General features: G+C 41.1%; 1 protein-coding gene across 1 annotated transcript; it reads left to right on the top strand.

Moving 5' to 3' along the window:
- Positions 1-12,151: 12,151 nt before the first annotated feature.
- On the top strand, positions 12,152-20,561 carry FAM210B (family with sequence similarity 210 member B). Its single transcript, XM_075176475.1, has 3 exons — positions 12,152-12,573; positions 16,287-16,462; positions 19,753-20,561. The coding sequence occupies exons 1-3, from the start codon at positions 12,382-12,384 to the stop codon at positions 19,967-19,969; spliced, it is 585 nt and encodes a 194-aa protein (XP_075032576.1). The 5' UTR covers positions 12,152-12,381; the 3' UTR covers positions 19,970-20,561.
- The last annotated feature ends 975 nt before the right edge of the window (positions 20,562-21,536 follow it).

The raw sequence follows: 21,536 nt of genomic DNA on the forward strand, positions 1-21,536 counted from the left end.
TGCTGCAAATGCTGGATGGAGTCACCTCTTCCCGTACAGTGATGGGAAGGTCAGGGTTCACAACCAACAACACCCTTGGACTCCCCTTGGGGATTTGTGATGTCATCTGTTTAGAAGGCAGAGTTCTTTGCTGTTTTGTTGTTGTTGCTAACAGCATAACTCTCTTAAATTTTTTGTAGGGGGGGAGGAGGGCTTAGATCCTTGGGTGAAGCTAGACCACTAGTCATGAACACGGGCCAGGGCCTAAGCCGTTCCTTGCCACTACGTGTCGTAAATGGCATATTGCCAACTTTACGTTTCTCCTCAGATGATTTTAAGTTTCTCTTTTTGCTATTTTTTGAGAACTTGGGCTTTTTGGATTTTACATGCCCTGTACTAGGAGATTGGGCATCGGGCTTGCCAGACGACGTTGATGGCATTTCCTCGTCTATGTCATGACTAGTGGCAGCAGCTTCAGCATTAGGAGGAAGTGGGTCTTGATCTTTCCCTACTTTATACTCCAAATTTTGGTTTTCCATTATATGTAGCACAAGATACTGCAGAATGTGTGAACTTGGTAATATTGCAGACAGTACCAATGGACTTATACTGCTGGATTGGTTTTGCAAACTTAGTTATAATTATTTATTTTTTTTAATTTTTTTTTTAGTGTGTTTTTATAACTTTTTTTTTATTTTTTAAAAACTTGGGAATAATGGGTAAATAACTATGCCCTTAGAAGCACAGAGCACAGGTCACAGCACCACTGGACTGAACAGGACACAGCACAGGAGCCAGCAGCACCACTGAACTCAGCAGGACAGAGCACAGGTCACAGCACCACTGGACTGAACAGGACACAGCACAGGAGCCAGCAGCACCACTGAACTCAGCAGGACAGAGCACAGCACACAACACTACTGGACTTTTACTGTTGAATGTGTGAACTTGGTAATATTGCAGTACCAATGGGCTTATACTGCAGGATTGGTTTTGCAAATTTTGTTGTAATTAATTTTTTTTTAAATTATTTTTTTGTATTTTTTTTTATAACTTTTTTTTATTTTTTAAAACACTTGGGAATAATGGGGAAATAAAATAACTATGCCCTTAGAAGCACAGAGCACAGGACACAGCACCACTGGACTGAACAGGACACAGCACAGGACCCAGCAGCACCACTGAACTCAAAATTGACAGAACACAGCACACAGCACCACTGGACTGATACTGCAGAACACAGCACAGCACAGAACAGAACTAAACAGCACAGCACGAGATCTACCAGGACAGAGGACCACCTAACACACCCTCCCTCTACCCTGATCAATGCCCGAGTGAAGATGGCGGCGACTAGCGGGGAATTTATAGGATCCGAGTATCGCGAGATCCGACAGCGGGATTATGACTCAGAGCCTCGGTTTCAAGTTTTCATTTGGCGCCAATACCCAAATCTGTCTCGGATCCGACTCGGATCGGAAAGGTTCGGGTGGGCTCGGATTCAGGAAATCCGAGTGCGCTCATCTCTACTGTCAATTGGCAGCAGGGTTTTTACATGACAACCGACAAATCAATATTTTGTTATTTCTTTGTATTGTTTTAAATTGTACACACACATAAATTAGTTAATATATGAGGTTTGTGTTTGACTGTCAGTCCCATTAAACCCAGCATCTCTAATGCAAAAGGGATTCATCAGACTGCCTCACTGTGGCCATGATGTAGTGAAGTTCCTACAAGTTTAGCACAGTTTCAGACATTTTAAATGTAATGCTGTCATTATATAGTTAGGCAGTTAATCCGATGGTGTGCTCCCACATGACATTTATCAGCCAGCCCATTATAAAATATATTTGTCTGCTCTATTGCGTTGATTGTCCAATGCTTCCTCCCTATCCTCTAAAAACAGCCCTGTATACACCACTCTCTTTGACTATTTCCTGATGACAGTGGCATCTTTCAGCAGGATAATGCGCCCTGCAACACTGTAAAACTTGTTCAGGAATGGTGTGAGGAACATGACAAAAATTCAAGGTGTGTCTGGGCCTCCAAATTCCCCAGATGTCAATCCGATTGAACATCTGTGAGATGTACTAGAAAAACAAGTCCGAGCCATGGATGCCCCACCTCGCAACTTACACGACTTAAAGGATCTGCTGCCAATGTCTTGGTGCCAGGTACCACAGGACATCATCAGAGGTCCTGTCTCAATGGGGCAGATCTGTTTTGGAGTCAGGAGGGAGACTTACACAATATTAGGCAGGTGGTTTTAATGTTGTGGCTGATAAGTTTATATAGGTTAACATATACTGCACTTTAATCAACACGTGTAATGCATTTTTATTGTATCAAATCTGCAACACTCTCACAGTCCCACTATGAGCCTCACAGTTTGGGACAATGTCTCATTGTGAGGAGTTTTACACAATGCTTTGGGTACAATGCTTTCTCACATGCTCCCACATGGTGGGAGCATGTGAGAAAAGACATCTAGAAGACCAATGACTGCTCCTGAGGATCATGAGGGGAGGGTGGAAGCAACAGAAAGCTATATTACATAGTGTCATATGCCTCTATACACAATATGCCCTATATTCACATAGGGCAAACACTCAAAGGTGCTGCCCCTCCTTGCCATCAGCCAGCACTAGTGAGAGGTTTGCGGGAATGAAAGCAAAATAATTAAATAAAATAAAGACACTGAATGAGTGACATTATGCTTAGGTCGCCTAGTGTAAATGGCAACCCTGATTATTGGCTATATATTTGCATGTGGGCTACATGCAGGTATTTTGGATACATTGGGCCTGAGTTATTAAGAAAAGTAAGACAAAAAAGGAGTAAATGCATGGGGTGTAAATTAGTTTATTTTGCACATAAGTTAAATGCTGGCTGTTTTTTAATGGAGCACAAAAATACTCAATAGCTCTACTTTTACACTGAAATTTAAAGTTGATCTAGGACATGCCCTACCCAAACTATAAATCTATCCCCACATTTTAAATTTACTTCCCCCTCCAATGCAACATGGTTTTGCCCAGGTGCAAAGTTACTGCTTTTTTATGCTTTGCTCTAGCGATTGCAAATCTAGTTCATTTTGGAAATGAGTTCATTCTGATCTAGTTTACTCAAAAGATTAGTTCATTTAGTTAATTTTAGTTCAGTTAGTTCATTTAGCTCAGTTAGTTCATAATCTAAATGATACAAATGAGCCAAATGGACTATTAAACTACTGAGCGAGGAGAATGACTCATGCCAATATAGTTCAGTGATCAGCTCGAGTCCCACACAATGTCTGAGCACACCAGTGCCACCTGTGCTAGCTTAGAGGTACTGACCCATGAGTATTGCATGAGAGAGCTGAATAGCAGTGCTGCTGTAGTAGCACATACAAATCCAGTAGCATATTTAGCACAGATAGGAAGTGTAGGGAGAGGGGAGTTCAGCACCCAGTACCAAAGCCAGAATTAAGACTAATGGGACAGTGATTTTATCCCAAAAAGGTGAGTAATGTGAACAACATACACACACACAGAGAAATTTTTACTCACACTTAGGGCTAGATTTACTAAACTGCGGGTTTGACAAAGTGGAGATGTTGCCTATAGCAACCAATCAGATTATAGCTATCATTTATTTAGTACATTCTACAAAGTGACAGCTAGAATCTGATTGGTTGCTATAGGCAACATCTCCACATTTTCAAACCTGCAGTTTAGTGAATATACCCCTTAGTCTTTAGCTAGTCAGTGCAATTTCAGATGGGATTTTTTTTTATTAGATTTGTATTTCATGAACTGTGTTGTGCTTTCTACTTTTCTTTTACAGTTAGGAGCTAAAGAGCCAGTGTGAGTGAGATAGTGAGCCTGCTGGAGCTGCTGCTCTTTATCTCTGTCTAAATTCTCCTACTTGTTTTAGTCCCTGGTGAACTAATCTTTGCCAGAGTTGTGAACTAAATGAGTTCACTTTGAAGATTAGTTCATTTTGAACTGATCATTCGTGAACTACTCATCACTACTTTGCTCTCCATAATGACCATGACCCATTGAGCAAGGCTAGCTTGTTCCACCAGATAGTAAACTATGTGAGTGCAAGAAAGTTATATGCAGGTATACTGGCTAAATGCTGCAACACTGACTACATGGTTGTATGTAGAGATGGGTGGGCTCGGTTTCCTTGAAACTGAACCCACCCGAACTTTGGGGTTCAGAGTACAGAGCCGGCTCGGTACTCTCACGCCTATTCGGATTCCAAAACGAGGCAAAACGCCGTGACGTTGTCGGATCTCGGGAGTTTTTGAATCAATAAATACCCGCCTCCACGGCAATCTAGCACCATTTGAGGGACAGAGAAGGGTTAGGTCACAGTATAAAGCAGGCAAAGTGATAGAGTAGAAATAGGAGGGTGGGTATTTTTCTGAATTTGCACTACAAAGTGTTTGGGGTCTCATATACTCCCTTATAAATAAAAAAAAGCTGTATTTTCTGAGTGCTGAAATCCTAATATAGCAGTCATTGCACTGTATTTTTCTGAATTTTTACTAATAACTGTAGGGTCTAATATACACCCAAAGAGAAAAGGTGCTTTGGTCATTTTTATTAATCTACAAGTCCTTGCAGGCTTTTTTCTGAATTTGCACTACAAAGTGTAGGGCCTAATATACACCCAAAGATGAGTGCTCAATTGCCAAGAGTCATTGATGAGGAGGAAGACAAGCAGGCTTGTCTGTAGAATTTGCAGGCAAATTCTACTGCGTTATAGATAACACCAAAAGAGAAGAGCTCAATTGCTAATTGTAATTGCTGAAATTATAGGCCTGCCTGGCTTGGTCTAAACCTGCAGTTACATTTTATTGCACCATAGCTCATACAGAAACTGGAGGGGTGGCATTGTTCTTGCCATTCTCCAGTCTCAGTCATGATGATACTAATCCTTCTACCACATGTACTAAAGTCTATTTTCAAGTGCATACTGTTTTTAAGTCAGGGAAACAAAAATGTAAATAAAAATCTTGTACCTTTTTAAATAAAAAAAATCTCTAAAAAAGGTGAAAGTTTACTGTAAAAAAACATTAAACTGCCAACATGCCATTCTACCCAAAATATTACCAGGCATACCAGCATCAGGTAGCTTCCATCTCTTAGTTAGATTTCAGCCCCTGTTGCAATCTACATTGTCATCATAATCACCCTCATCGTGTACATCTTCCTCAAACAATAGTAATTCATCCCCGCTGGAATCTACCATCTTAGAAGTCTGTGTACTTTGATGTAATTGCGGATAATGGCCTTCCTATAGGAATTTGTAGTTCATTTTATGGCAGAGCTGTCACGATTTTTGGGCAATTCTTTTAGAGCAGAGCAAATATCAAAATGTTGTGCTGACTCATCTGCATCACCACTGGGTGTCTTGGGAAAGCTAAGTTTTTTTAGAGAAGCATTTGCCAGAGAAACTGAAGGACTAGACGTCATTACAAGATGTTGATAGCTCTTGGATCCTGGCAAAGCGCATTAAGTACTTAATCTACAATTACAATATAGTTAGCAGATTTACTTCGTTTTATTTCATCTGTAAAATTTCTCTAGCTGCTTCTCAAAAAGTATGATTAAGGCAATCACTTGACTCAAGCTAACCGTGTCTGCACTCTCTTCACAGGTGATTACTTTGCTGGACTAAAGTACATTTCCCTCAAATGCTAGTCTTCTTGCAGCTGCTGCATTCTTCTACATGCTGTTGCAGAATCCCGAAAATGACCCTAAATTTTTCAGGACACAAACAAAATCTCCTGCATCTCATTGTCATTTTTAAAAAGTTCTGGAACACCAAGTTGACTGTGTGAGCAAAACAGGAAATGTGATGGAAGTCCAAGCAGGATTAGCCATGTTACAATGACATCCCTTACTTTTTGTAACACATTGTCAGCTGTATGCCTCTTACTGAAGCTGCTGATACACAGAGTAGCCTACTTCTGAAAAATATGACGTACTTGGGTACATGCTGCTTCTGTTCCTGCTGGTGAGGGTGAATCACCAACCCAGTGGGCTGTCACAGTCATATAATCTTTAGTTTGCCCAGTTCCGCTTGTCCCCATATCTGTGGTTAAGTGTACAGTGGGTAGAAATGCATTTTGTAGCCCAATAATTACATTTTATGAACCTTCTGGTAGAGGTGAGGAATAGCATTTCTAGTAAAATGGTGTTGTGATGGAATTTGGTAATAGGGACAGAAGACCTCAAGTAACTGTCTAAAACCAGCTGCATTCCTAGTAGACATTGGACGCAGATCTAATACTGGCATAGTCCCAGTGGCGTCTGTGATCCACTTTGCGATTGGGTGACAGCTTTCTTACTTTATTACTCTAGCAAAGGATTGTTTAACAGTCAATTGTTGTAAACTACTACTAGTCTTTATCTGGGATGAAGATCCACCCCCAGCAGCAGCAGCGGGACTAACGCTCAATAATTCTTCAGAGGAATCATGATTAGTGGATCAGTCCTCTAGAATTAGGAACTTGGATACAGGACTAACTCCCATCACTTCTGGGATATTGATGATGAAGGTGTTGGAGGTGTAGATTGCAGGTGCTGGGACATAGATGAGGGAAGGGAGGTAGATGATGCTGGACTGCTTGTTGTTATTTTTTTAACATAAGTTTCTGATTTCCCCAACAGCTTTCCATGAACTTGCTTCAAATGCCATAACATGGATGAGGATCCTAGATGGTTAAGGTCCCTACCTCTACTGAGTGTGGCTTTAAAAACGCTACAAATGGCTAGACAACTGTTGTCAGGATTTGTGTAAAAATAATTCCACACATAAGAGGTGGATTTTTGGTCTTATGCCCAGGCATGACAATGGCCTTCCTCTTATCACTGGCAAGAACTGCTGCAATCTTTGTTTGAAAGTGTATGAAAATAATATTGTGACCAGTGAGGTGGTCAAAATTGAATGGAAATGAATGGAAATTAGTATTAGTGAGGTTAATAATAATGTAGGTACAAAATAATACCTAAATTATGTGATTTTAGCCCAAAAAAATTAAATTTTGAAAAAAATAGCAAAACAAAACCAAAACCAAAACACGCAAGGGTGGTTTTGGCAAAACCAAACCAAAACCCGAAGGTAATTCAGATCCAAAACCAAAACACGGGGGTCAGTGACAGGGGCGGGCGGGGGGCAAATGTCCCCCGGGCTGGACCCAAAAACACTATTTTGGGCAGGCCCTAACTCCACTTACTCGGTGGCTGGCCCCTTCTCCGGGACCAGCCACCTTCTCATTGGCTGCTGTTGAAAGGCCATCCTCCCTCCCAATAGGCCGGCTTCTGTTGTGACATGGGACGTGCACCACGTGATAGGTGCCGTCCCATGTCAGAAGACTGCAGACCAGAGCGTGCGGCACGTATAGAACAAGGTAAGTGCGGGGGGTGTCGGCAGCATTGTGTATTAATGTGTGACAGCAGCATATTGTATGTGTGTGTGTGTGGCAGCATATTGTATGTGTGTGTGTGGCAGCATATTGTATATATATATATATATATATATATATATATATATATATATATATATATATATATATATATATAAGAAGTTTGGGGCCAGTATATTGTATGTGTGTGGCAGTATATTGCATAGATTATATATATATATATATATATATATATATATATATATATGAGTATGGGGCCAGTATATTGTAATATTGTATGTGTGTGTGTGTGTGTGTGTGTGTGAAGGGCCAGTACATTAATACAAAGTGTGTGGGGGCCAGTAAATCAGTAAATGAATGCTGTGTGGGGGGGGCATTAAATGAATGTAGTGGGGAAGGGGGGGGTCTTAATATAATGTGGGTGGTAGGCTATTAACTTAATTGTGGAGTGCAGGTGGGGGCTAATTATTGGGTGCTATTTTATTTGTGGGGTGATGGTGGGGCAATTTTATTTAATAGTGGGGCCTATGAATTTATAATGGGGTAATTAGACCTTTAATTTAATGCTGGGTGGTTTGGGAGCTATTTATTAATTGTGGGCTGTTTGTGGAAAATGAGGTCTATTTATTAAATGTGATTATGAATTATTTAATGCCTGTGATTGTTGTGGGAAATGGTAATATTTGTTAAATGTAAATGCTATTTAAATTATTGTTGGGGCTGTTTGGAGGGAGGGAAATAGGTTAATATATTAAATGTGTTTGCCATCTAATGTCAGGGTTGGTTGGAGAGAAAGAGATATATTTAGAAAATGTGAATATCATTTTAATGTTGTGGCTGGAGGGAGGCCTAATTATAAAATGTATGTGCTATTGATTTAACATTGGGACTGGTTGGAGTTTTCTAAATTTCATGTACCCATTTTTTTTTTCATATAGGGCCTCCAACATTCCAGGATCCGGACAACCAGCAAATGAGCTAAAGTAACCAGCAGCCACAAGTGGTGACAGTGAAAAGACAGGTAGGAGAGAGCAGGACAGTCTGCCAACTGTCCTGAATCTGGTGAGACAGTACCGAACTTGGGTAACTGTTTCGCTTAGGACAGTTGGGAGCAGGGCCGGACTGGCCATCTGGCACTTCTGGCAAATGCCAGAAGGGCCGATGGCTAGATGGGCCGGCCCGACACTTCTTGGATTCCTAGTGGCTGGCTCCTCCCCAGGAACCAGCCACCTATGTTGCGCGATGGAGGACTGCTGCACTGCTCCTTTGCTCCCTCCCCCTTACTCTCTGCACTGTGCCCTGCATTGTGGACACAGTTTATTTTATTTTTTTCTGAATGCGGGGGGAAGGGGCGATTTTCGCAAAGGGGGGTACCACGATTTTGGCAAAGGGGGGGTACCGTGATTTTTGGCGCAGGGGGGGTTGCCGTGATTTTCGCAAAGGGGGGTTACCGTGATTTTCGCAAAGAGGGGGTGCCGCGATTTTCGTAAAGGGGGGGTGCCGCAATTTTCGCATGGGAGGGGGGGGTAGATTAGATGGGGGTAGAAAGAGTAGATGACAGTGACCCCACTCGGTACACTATCATTTCTTACTTCCAGTCCTCCTCCCTGTTACCAACATGAGGCTAGATGACTGGGAACACCAAAAAAGAGATATCTTGTGCTGCGCTTAAGAAGGCATATAATTGTAAAAGCAGCTGTATAGGGAAAAGGGTAAGTGGCAAAAAACCTTTAGAAAGGGATACAATAAGGAAAAAAGTCTTAACAGCCCTAGATCAATTGTGTACACACAAATACTTAATAACTTAAAATGTTAATTTAGATATAACAACAGTATGTCCACATATAACAATATATTGGTGAGCACATTGATAGGTAATGACTACCAAGAGACCGGTCTCAGTAATAAATATCAAATAGTATTAGAGTATAGGTAGATAAATATTGGATACCAAAAATAGAAAAATATTTTTTATTTTTCTATTTTTGGTATCCAATATTTATGTACCTATACTCTAATACTATTTGATATTTATCACTGAGACCGGTCTCTTGGAAGTCATTACTTATCAATGTGCACACCAATATATTGTTATATGTGGACACATTGTTGTTATATCTAAATAAACATTTACAGTTATTAAGTATTTGTGTGTACACAATTGATCTTGCACTGTTAAGACTTTTTTCTTGAGATGACTGGGAAGAATAGAAGGAAGAATATAATTGTTCATGAAACCATATAGCCTTTTTATAGTAAGTCAGATATAACAGAAACACTCAGGGTTGTCCAGAAATCTAGAGACTATAAGGTTTATATATTTCTATTTCTGTCTTGTGTCACAAGCAGCACAAACAGCTCCTTGCCCCCCCTATGATTTTCGCGGGGGGGGGGGGGGTGTGCAGGGTTGTCACGAGTGTGGGAGAGCCTGGGGGGGAAGGGGGTGCAGGAAGAGGGTGAGAGTCAAGGGGGAAGGGGGTGCTGAAAGAGGGGTGAGAGCCAAAGGGGAAGGGGGTACTGGAAGAGGGGTGAGAGAGCCAGGGGGAAGGGGATGCTGGAAGAGGGGTGAGAGAGCCAGGGGGAAGAGGGTGCTGGAAGAGGGGCGAGAGAGCCGGGGGGGAAGGGGGTGCTGGAAGAGGGGTGAGAGAGCCAGGGGGAAAGGGGGTGCTGGAAGAGGGCGGAGAGAGCCAGGGGTGTGCAGGGGGTTAAGTGAGAGGGACAAAGGAGAAGATGGGACAGGGGCGTAGGTAAAGAAAGTGTAAAGGGAGAGACATCTTAAGAATGGGAATGTCAGGGAAGCGGCCATCATAAAACACAAGTAGTAATGAAGAATGGGAATGCACAGAGGGGACAAGTGTTAAAATAAAATAAAAAAATCCAGCTTTCATACTCCATTCACTCATATTTTCCATACCCCCACTTCTAAATTTCCACTTTGACCACTGCCCTCGGTCCCTGCTCCCGACTGGCTGTGTGAGCTGACAGCTGCTGATCCCTCATCACCCAGCGCTCCCAGTAGGAGAACAGAACACAGGATGCCATAATCAGGTAAGTTCATATATTTTCTCGTGTGCAATGTGTTTTTAACCATCCTTTGTTGAACTGGGAGCACTACTGTGTATCCAATGGCATTTAAAACACTATGCATTGCTCATTATTGCCTTGTAATGTTTCTTGCATATTTATCTGTACAGAGACTTTTAATTAAGAGGAAAAAACACTGCTTGTCATAAATTTTATCTGTGATTGTGTCAATATATCTATTTTTGTTTGCATTGTAAATGTAGTATTAAGCTGCTCCTGGGACTCACACTCTCAGTATCTGATATGCTGTACCAATTTTTATTTGTGAATGCGTTTTTTGTCTGGCATAATGTTATTTGGGGGCACTACTGTATGGCATAATGTTATTCGGGGGCACTACTGTATGGTATATGATTTGTGGGCACTACTGCATGGCCAAATATGAATTGAGGGTAATATTATGGGGCATAATATGAACTGGGGGCACTATGGTGTGGCATAATATGACCTGGGGGCACTACGGTGTGGCATAATATGAACTTCTGCCAAAGGCATTGTTGAATATGACGGGGGCCCAAAGAAGCTGTTGTACTGGGGCCCAAAATTCCTCTTGTCTGTCCTGCCTGTGAGTCAAGGGAGTAGATGTCTCCAGGTAAATAATCTAAATGTTTCCTATCTAATCAAACTGATGGATCATATCCAATTGTCTCTCACCCACCTCCTCTATCCACCTTAATTAATATGCTGTGTTATTTAAAATGAATAGAAAAGACGCATATCCAGTTACTGTAGTATAAAAAATATTTTTTTCTGACATTTTGCTGTAGATGGAAATACTTGTAATCCGGCCGTGTGGGTTCAAATGATCATTCAATAGTTATGTTTTTTCTGATATATATTTGTTAGAGTTTTATTTCATGTTTTATTTCAGGTGGGCCTGTGTGCTATAAATGCCAGGGCTGATTTTTAGTCCCAGTCCGGCCCTGGTTGGGAGGTATGTCCCGCTTCACCGTGTACTGCTCGTGAAGGCAGAACTGTGTGCACCTAACAGTAGTGCACACAGTATTGCCTGTGTATTTGTCTAAAATGATTACCATGCTACATCATAGGGGGTTACCCAATCTAAAGTGCCCAGGCCGCGCGGAGCCTTAATCCAGCTCTGATGGGCATAAAATATAAATATATGGATTAAGCAACACTACAATAGCCTCTTTTTATATAGATAAATATATATTGTACCAAAAACCACCCTTTATGGATGGGCCGCTGCTGTGTGCTTGCTCCCCGGGCTGGAATCTGCCAGCTCTCCCCTGGTCAGTGACCATCTCTAGTTGTATGTGAGGCTATACCGAGGCATTCAAAGAGGCAGTTACTTTGACATATGGTTCATATGGTTCTTCTGTTATCATAACACGCATATTAAATATTTACTTTTTCTCAATATATATTTTGTTTACTTTAGCACATACACTTCTGTGCTGTAATAAGTCTGTTTTTTTAAACAGAAGCATGTATGCTACATAGATATTATTCATATTTGTTGATACTAATGTAAAATTGCTGCAGCATGCTTCGCCTTCGCACACCTTATTACATTGCAGGATCACTTTTGCCGTGTTCAGCGCACTGTGACTATACATCATTTAACTGTTTAACTCTAGTTTAATATTTTTGCAGCATACAAAGTACCTCTTACTTGCGTTTACAGTAAAGCTAAACATTATATTTTCCGCTGACAGGAGGTGAGGGAGGAGTCCTGTACTTATGTAAAGGAGCGATAAGGGCAGATTAGTGAGGGTGTTATTATGGTGGAGATAGCATCTCACTGCAGGGTAGTAATACAGTGCCTGATAGGGTGTGTAGTGCACTTTATGGAGTACGAACTGCTGTAGTGTGGTTAGTTGTGGGAGGGAGACTGTGTCCAGCCGTAATCGGTGTGTGCCGCTATCACCATGCTGTGTCTTCCGGGAATGCTCCTCCGTCGTGGCTCGATGTTGCGGCCTGGCCTGCTCGGACTGCGCGAGGTGTGCACCGGAACGGTGCGGCTTGGCTTTCTACGGGAGGCCGGAGCTGCGCGGCCTGGGTCCTTCTCCCTGCTTGGCCCGCTGGTCAGAGGGAATGCTGGTTGCAGACACATGTCCCAGGTTGGTGGCTGCGCAGAATAAACCAGTGACAGTTAAGTGAATGTAGAGGGGTGATAGGACCTATCAGATAGGTGCTTTCGAAATATATAAGTGGGTGGTTGTTTTGTAGGGTTCCTAGATCACCTGAAACCACAACTTACCAGTCATGTCTGGGCCTGGAGCATCTACCACCTGTCAGTTTGGCACCCCCTAAAACACTCATGCACCTGTCATTTTTTTAGATTACCTCAAACTACCATGCACCTGCCCAACTGATGCACAGGGCTGCCAAGAAGAATTCAGGGCCCGGGTACAACAAATTCATGGGGCCCCCCTCATATTCAAGTAAGCCCCAAAATTTTTTTGCGCCGCCTTACGGCGGCGCAAAACAATTTAGGTGTATGATCATACATTCAGGGGCGTGGCTAGCCAAACGGCGGTGCAAAAATTTTGGGAGGTGTGGTCATGCATTTGGGGGCGTGGCAAATGTGCCATTGGGGCGTGGCTAACATAAAAACCACTAGGCTCTCAATTCGCCGGAGCGTCACATATGTTCAAGCACTCCTGACTTTCAGGACATCTACCACCACAGTGTAGTATACAAACAATGCAGTGTGTACACAAACAGTTCAGTCTTGGCCTACACCTTACATTGGGCACAACATTCACCAAAAATTGGTATTGTCCCTACTAGAATCACAACATTTCACACACTGTGCTGCTCTCTCCTACCTGTTCTTCTCACTTTCTCCACCTGTGGCTGCTGGTTTCTTTAGTTGTGGCTTGTCCGGATCCAGGAATGTTGAAGGACCTATTTTGAAAAAAAAATGGCTACATTTAGAAAATTACAGCCAGCCCCGGCGTTAAATCAATAGCACCCACAATTAATAATTAGGCCTTCCTCCAGCCCCAACATTAAAATAATACTATTCACATTTAATAAATAAACTTCCTGCAAACAGCCCCAGCAGTACCTATTTCTTGCAACCATCACTGCCATTAAATAATTCAGTCACATTTAATAAATAGACCTCATTCTCCCTAAACTCACCCCAACATTCAATAGCCCCCAAAACTTTTTTTCTCCTCTGTTCCTCTCTCCTTTTTTTCCTCCACTGTTCCTCTTTCCCACTTTTTTTCCTCCTCTGTTCCTCTTTCCCACTATTTTTTCCTCTACTCTTCCTCTTTCCTACTTTTTTTTCTCATCTGTTCCTCTCTCCTTTTTTTCCTCCACTGTTCCTCTTTCCCACATTTTTTTCTCCTCTGTTCCTCTCTCCTTTTTTTTCTCCTCTGTTCCTCTTTCCCACTTTTTTTCCTCATCTGTTCCTCTTTCCCACTTTTTTTTCTCCTCTGTTCCTCTTTCCCACTATTTTTTCCTCCACTCTTCCTCTTTCCTACTTTTTTTCTCATCTGTTCCTCTCTCCCACTTTTTTTCCCTCCTCTGTTCCTCTTTCCCACTTTTTTTCCTCCTCTGTTCCTCTTTCCCACTTTTTTTTCTCCTTTGTTCCTCTCTCCCACTTTTTTTTCCTCCTCTGTTCCTCTTTCCCACTTTTTTTTCTCCTCTGTTCCTCTCTCCTTTTTTTTCTCCTCTGTTCCTCTTTCCCACTTTTTTTTTAATTCCTCTGTGGCTCTCTGCTTTTTTTCCCTCCTCTGTTTTTCTCTCCCCTTTCTTTATAGTACTGTCCATCTCTGTTTTCCTCCCCTTGCCTCTCCGTTTCTTTACTTACCTTTTGTCAACTTCTTTCCTTTCTTTTCTTCTCTTCTGTCAACTTCTTTCCTTTCTTTTATCTCCTCTTCTGTCTTCTTTCTTCATGCTGGCTGCAGCGTTCCTCACTGACTGACGGGCGTGACTTGATGACGTCACGCCCGGCAGTCAGTGTGAATGGAGAAGAGGAGAGGAGGGACACGGCGCCGCGCGATCACGTGAGTATCGTTTTTTTTCTTTTTCTTTTTTTCTTCCAGCTCCCCCCACCAACGAATAACCCCCCATACCCCCCCCCCCCCCCCCCCGCGGGAAAAAAAATAAAAATAAATAAAAATCGCAAAAAAGAAAATTATAAAAAAAAAAAAAAATTTAATTAGCGGAGAGGGCCCGGCCCGGGCCCCCTGGCATGGCCGGGCCCGGGTAAAATGTACCCGCTCCCCCCCCCTCTCGGCGGCCCTGCTGATGCATGGGCGTTTTAGAGGATAATATGAGTTAATCCCAAGTGTGTGTGTTTCAGGGGTGCCAGAAATTTGTAATGGGTGTTCCAAAACTAATAGGTGCAGGTTTTACAGGATATTCAACAGCTGATGAGTGTATGCTCAAGGCATCTAAGGAGCTGTCTGGTAGATAATTTGGGTTTTGATGCGAGCAGGAACAGCTATGTATGGGGTATGGTTTTTGAGGTGGTTCCAGAACTGACATGTTTGAAGTGGCGCACCTAACAGACATATAATTTGATGGTTGATTGAATGGAACCTACAACTTACAAGTAGGTATTTAAGGGAGGCCCATAATTGAATGGCGGGTGTTTGAGCAGTTTCTTGGGCTGATAGGTAGGTGCTGATAGGTGGGTGCTGGTTGGTGCTTGACTGGCGGTAGAGCAGAGGTGACATGTGGATGGCACATTCCCAAGCATTGTGTATTCTCATTTTGACTCCTAAAGTAAATAAAGTATAACCAGGTATATTAAGATATATAGACTCAGGGGTTTTAATTAGTGGTAAGAAAGAAGAACATTTTGTAACCTGTTTACTGTCCCTTAAATGTCTGAGGATAAACAGCTTGGGTTGGTGTATGCAAGTAGTTCCCTGTATTATCTGTCTGTAAGGGTGAATACAAAATTTGTAGATGGGTTTTCGAAATGTATCCAGAATTTATAGGTGGTCGAGGAGGTTTGGGGATAATTTGTGGGGTGCCCACCTATATAGATAAACAATCTATGTAGTTGGGCACTTGATCAATACTCTCCCATGTCTCTAGTATTAATGACATGTTTTCTATAAATTACAGTAAATTTCCAAGAAAATTTGTGATTTCTAGTGGTATTGTTTTGTTTTAAATTCACCTAATTTAAAGTTGAATTTTGCTAATTTAAGATGTGTGGCCTTATCTTGTTTGTATGTGTGTATATATATATATATATATATATATATATATATATATATATATATATATAATGATCTATCTATCATCTGTGTGTGTGTGTGTGTGTGTTATCACATCCATCCTCTGCTTTAATTGACACTCCTGAATGGTTTTGGGTTGTTGAACATACGGTGTATGGGTTGTTTTTTTTTTGCACTTGTATGATTCAATATTCTTTTAGTTCTTAGTTCAATTGTTACAATATAGTGAGACTCCTCCCTGCATGTAAGCACATATGTAACCTAAACTAAAGATCAGTCCTGGTATATTTATTATGTCTATCCTTTCTGCACTGCTACAATAGCAATTTTTCTATTCTAGACTGCTAGAATTTTGTGGAACCTTATCTTCTCCTTGTGATTTGCATAGAATATCATTGGCATTTGTCAGAAAATGCTACCAGGGATGAATAAAATATGTGAACAAAATGTAAATAATTTAAAACATAATCATTTCCCAAGGGAATTGTGTAATATGTAGGTAGTATTTTTTTTTACATTATTGAATCCAAAAATGTTTATTGATGGGACTGTTGCACTTGACAGTGAATAATCCACTCTCATTTTTATATTACCGTTGTATAAAGTTATTGCTTTTTCTGTAGAACACCACTGAACCTGCTGGAAAAGAGACTGGCATCTCTACAGATAAAGATGGAGAGAAACCAAACAAGACACAGCAGTTGAAACGTGTATTTAAGGAATATGGAGCTGTTGCTGTTTCGTTCCATGTTGGAATTTCATTAGTATCACTGGGAATATTTTATGTGCTTGTTTCAAGGTATAATTGTTTGTCACTTGGGCGCCTACATATTACCAAATAAAAGACAGTAAAATTTAAAAGTTGCATTATATAAGATAGTACTGTTAACATTCACAAATATGTGTAAAAGTTCCAGGAATAAAATAGTGCTCACCTGTCAATGCAAAGCATGGCATCAGCTTGCAAATGCAGACCTTAATAAGGTGTATTTATTTTTATCCTCATCCGCTTTCCTGAATGAGGAAGGCCAGGGTGTCTGTACATGGACACCCTGATTGCTGGAGTGGGAAGCCGTGAGAGCCAATAGTAGCTTTGCCCGAATATAATGATGGGGCTTCTTGCAGTGGCCAATTAGAAAATAGAGGTGCACCCACACATCAATTCAAGTGACATTGAGCAGTGAGCGCTACAGTCAGTCATACAAGTATTTAAAAGGAGAGGAGAAGTGTAAAGCACAGGGTAAGTATTGCTGGCTGGTTACTGGACATTATTATTACAGGTTACATATTATTGGACATTACTGTTCACATATTACTCCTAGTACTGCAGACATATTTTTGAGCTTTACGGTTTCTGCTGGAATTTATTACTGTTTTACAAATTACTGGATTTTATGCCTAGTGCTGGCATACTTGGGACAGTTGTGTGGTAGTTCACAAGTTCCTTAGTGAACTAGTGTCAGCACTAGTGGCGTATTTTAAATAGCTCTAGTGTCTCTCTGCAGGGACTTCAAAGGGACTTCAGGCAGTTCCCCAATTGATTACAAGTGATATATTAACAAATAAAATGTATTCGTTATGGAAATTGCAGCCCTCTGGGGGGAGTAATAAGTATATGATTGCCAACCACTTACCTAGAATAATGGCTTACTGTCAGCTGGACGCAAATGTAAATACAGCGTTAAATATTTTAGTTCATCATTGTGTGGGAACTTTTACATTTATACTTATGAATGTTATAAGGTATCCTATTTGGGGATGCTAGATGTCTGATCAAATCCATTTAGTCAACGCCATCATTCCCTATCTAGGGATAGTTTGTTGATTCTGAGCATAGCTGTGAGAGCTGCTGCTATGAGTAAGTTGTTGGGTGCAGGCAGTAGGGAAGGTTTTTGCAGACAATGAAGTTTATTTAAATAGATTTTCATTGAATACTTGGTGTATATATACATTTGTATTATGAAGTTTTCCAGTACAATATAGGTCATCTGATCAATAACAACCTTAGAAATTAAATAAAGTAAAGGAAAATACAGAAATAACTAAACTAGTAATATTGACCGTACGCATGTCGAGGATATAGAAATATATAATCGATTAACACTAGTGCAGTAAGAATAACCTCTGGGTTTAAGTAGACAAGTTAGTGGGGTCATGTCATTTGATCAGAGGTAGGAAGCAGATGAGAAGTATTTTAGACCTATCCATATAGCTTCTCTGGATATTTGATATAGCGTTGAGGGGAGGGGACTGGATTTTTCCAGTATTTGGCTAATGCAGATCTTGTAGTAATTAAGATGTGACCCATTACATCTCTGTTGTATGATTGCAGTTGTGGGAGTAGTGGTGAAGGAGGGATAATTCTGGTGATAGAGAGTCCCATTTCTGTGAGCTTGAAAATTAAATAAAAACCCTCTATCAATAAATTGTGTACAACAGGGCAGCTACAAAATATGTGGATTACGCTCACAACCTCGCCACAATTTCTCCAACAAAACTTATATACAGTAGGTCAAGTTTATCAGCAGTGTGGTATAACCTGTGAATAGTTTTAACTAGCATCTCAGAATGGTTTATAATGTTGTTGTTAGGAACCCCTCCAGCCGGCACAACACAACCCGGAATCTACTCTGCCAATCAGGTGTTCGCTGGAGCCCCTGGTGGTGGGGACAGACTGGGCTGCAGACTGACAGAGGGTCGTGAAGTGTGTACCGGCTGGGGAGAACCCAGGCAAGCGGAGTGAGGTCCACGCAGAGGTCAAGGGCCGGCAGCAGGTAGCAATTCCAGTTAACAAGCTGGGGTCAGGGGTCACAAGCAGATAGCAGAAAAGGTAAACAGGCCAGAGATCAGGGTCACGGAATATACAAGTGAAGTCCAATTCCAAGCCAAGGGTCATACACGGGAGATCAGCAGAAGTTCAGTAGACAGGAACGGGAACAAGCAGGTCAGCAGACTGGAGAGCAGAAGCTATAACCGGCAGTGAGGCTGCAGACCTCACTGCCTTAAATGTACAGGTGAGCCAATCAGAGCCTAGCTCTGCAACTTACTCCCAGGAGCTGACTAATAAAATAATTACAGCCCAATAGCCAGCAGGCTATTAGGTCCCTCTGCGCACGCGCCCGGCTGTCCCCTGTTGCCGGGACGCGGCGCTACACTGCAGGGCATCGCAATGATCGGGAGTTGGAGGGAAGTGACGTCCCGGTCGTCATGGTGACGGCCGGGACGCTGGGGCAGGCAGGAAGCGAGCCGCGGCGGCTGTGAGTACCGCCGCGGCTCGTGACAGTTGTACAATGTTTTGAAAGATTTTGTCCCAATCCTCATTTGTCAAGGATACAATCTAGTTTCAATTTAGTTTGGATAGCCAGATTCTTTTCTTTGGTAGGGACCAAGAGAGTTTTATACCACAGGGATATATCTCCCTTGTGGTTGGTGAGGAGATTTTCAGGAGTATTAATGTATCTGACTATATGACTTGGAGATCAGACCCAAACTAAGCAGTATAGCGGACGTCCAGCTCTGTAGAGGTTTAGCCAGTAAGAGGACTGCCTTTTGGGCTTCTGAGCCCTATAACAAGCATTTCAATGGTAGCAGCTTGTGTCATTTCCACCTGACAAGACTTTGGTCTCCATTTTAAGGGTTAAATCATTGTATTCACATATATTGCCTCTCCGTGTTTGATTGACTGGGATCCAAGACACAAATTTATATAAGCTTAGATTGTAGACTTTATAAAATACTTTCATAAGTAGGATTATCGGACTCTTATCCATAAAAGCTTTCATGTAGTTTTAATTTTGTATTTATTATTTTGTGTTTATTTTCACTTCAAAACATTTAATGTGTACCTGTCACCTAAACAAGGGGGCCAGCTATTTTGTGGGCTGAACCAAATTGCAGACACACTTCCTGATGCATCAAGTGTATCATTCTTCATTGATGTTGGTTACTGGAAGTTGCTTTCTCATGAATATTGCTTCAGCCCACAAAATGGCTGCCTCCACCATTTTTAAGAACGAGTACCCACAGTATTTTTATTTGCAATTCAACATCACATTTCACTTATGGTGTTTTCTATTTGTTTACCTACAGTGGCCTGGATGTTACCTCACTTCTCGTTAAAATTGGCTTTAGTGAAGCTGTCGTCCAATCCAAGCTGGCTGCGGGCACCAGTACCTTTGTGTTGGCGTACGCCATCCATAAACTATTTGCTCCTGTGCGAATCAGCATTACCGTAGTATCCGTTCCTTTCCTGGTCAGATACTTCAGAAAGATCGGTTTCTTCAAGCCCCCTTCACAAACCCTTTAATGGAACCGGAACATAGATTTGATTTCAGCTATGTCAGATAAAATAAAGATTCCATTGGGATGAAGAACTCCCTTTTACTTGCACACTTTACTAAATATACACTGGAAAAAGAAGCTCTGTTTTCAAAGTGTACTAGAGCAACAATCTTAAACATAGCTTTGCAATAATAATGAATTGCTGGGCTAACAAACTGTACATTAATTATTTTTAAAATGCTGGCAGAGCCTGCTGTTGTATTTTTGCAGAAACTGGAGACCCAGTGTATCCAATATATAAGTAGAAATTGCTGTTGCCTGATACTCTCTCTGAATGTTTAGTAAAACAGAGGCAGGTGAATCTGTAAAAGAATAATGGTGTGCTCATATAAAATTAGAATACATAATAATAATTATTATATCTTAATGAAGTGCATTTACTGCCTACACATTGTAAGGGCTGCCATGTTTTGGAATGAAGTAATATTCATATGAAAGCATCACCGTACTTGGTGCAGTAGTGTTGTGTGTAAGAGACAGCAACACCTCAGCTCCCCAGGGCCTGTGTGCCTGTTGGTTCTGTAATAAAGAATTGGCATTTCAATTTTGTCCCCACACCCACTTTTTTCTTGTTAGTGCCTTGTTTGTAATAACTATTAAAGTGTTGATGGTAAAAAAAAATTAATTGTGCGCAGCAAATGACAGTTGACCTCTGTACTGCGGCATGGTGAAGCTCCTATCAATACTAACCAGGGGCCTGATTCATTAAGGATCTTAAATGAAGAAGTATCTTATTTCAGTCTCCTGGACAAAACCATGTTACAATGCAAGGGGTGCAAACTATTTTTTTACTTTGCATATAAGTTAAATACTGACTGTTTTTTCATGTAGCACACAAATACTTATTTGTACACTGAAATTTAAAGTTGATATTTGTGTGCTACATGAAAAAACAGTCAGTATTTAACTTATATGCAAAGTAAAAAAATAGTTTGCACCCCTTGCATTGTAACATGGTTTTGTCCAGGAGACTGAAATAAGATACCTCTTCATTTAAGATCCTTAATGAATCAGGCCCCAGATTGCTACTTTGCTTATTTGCATGTTCTCACACAGTTTGAAAGTATGTTTTGTAACAGGATTTAAATTGGGCCAGTCATGCAAATGAAAACACACATTTATTGCAGTAAAATCTTTTAACTTTGGTTATTTTGTTTCACAAATAATAAAAAAAATTATATTTGATTTCTTCACATATTCAGATTTTTACCTATGCAGTTGTTTTTGTCAGATTTTTCACTCTGACAGTTGTACAATTTGACACCAGCAGCTGCCTAGTGAGAATGTAAAACACATCTATGCTTTGTGCTTAACATAACAATGTATAGCGAGTCTGGTTTTATATTTAACCAGAGTAGTGTAAAGGAATATTGAAGTTGCAAAAATATAGCTAATTACCGTCCGTGCTGAGCATTCACAAATATAGCTCCTGAAAAATGTACCATTTATTTAAGAAGTGAGACATTCAGAAACGAGCAATAAATTGAGACATTAGGATTACAACTGAAAATTTCCTTAAAATCAAAGTAAAG

The sequence above is a fragment of the Mixophyes fleayi genome, chromosome 6, assembly GCF_038048845.1.
Source record: "Mixophyes fleayi isolate aMixFle1 chromosome 6, aMixFle1.hap1, whole genome shotgun sequence".
Taxonomy (NCBI): Eukaryota; Metazoa; Chordata; class Amphibia; order Anura; family Limnodynastidae; genus Mixophyes; species Mixophyes fleayi.

Excerpts from the sequence above, each read along its gene's own strand:
- FAM210B (XM_075176475.1), top strand. The coding sequence starts at position 12,382 with ATGCTGTGTCTTCCGGGAATGCTCCTCCGTCGTGGCTCGATGTTGCGG. Across the intron at positions 12,574-16,286 it reads GTTGCAGACACATGTCCCAG|AACACCACTGAACCTGCTGG; the intron begins GTTGGTGGCTGC and ends CTTTTTCTGTAG. Across the intron at positions 16,463-19,752 it reads TTTTATGTGCTTGTTTCAAG|TGGCCTGGATGTTACCTCAC; the intron begins GTATAATTGTTT and ends GTTTACCTACAG.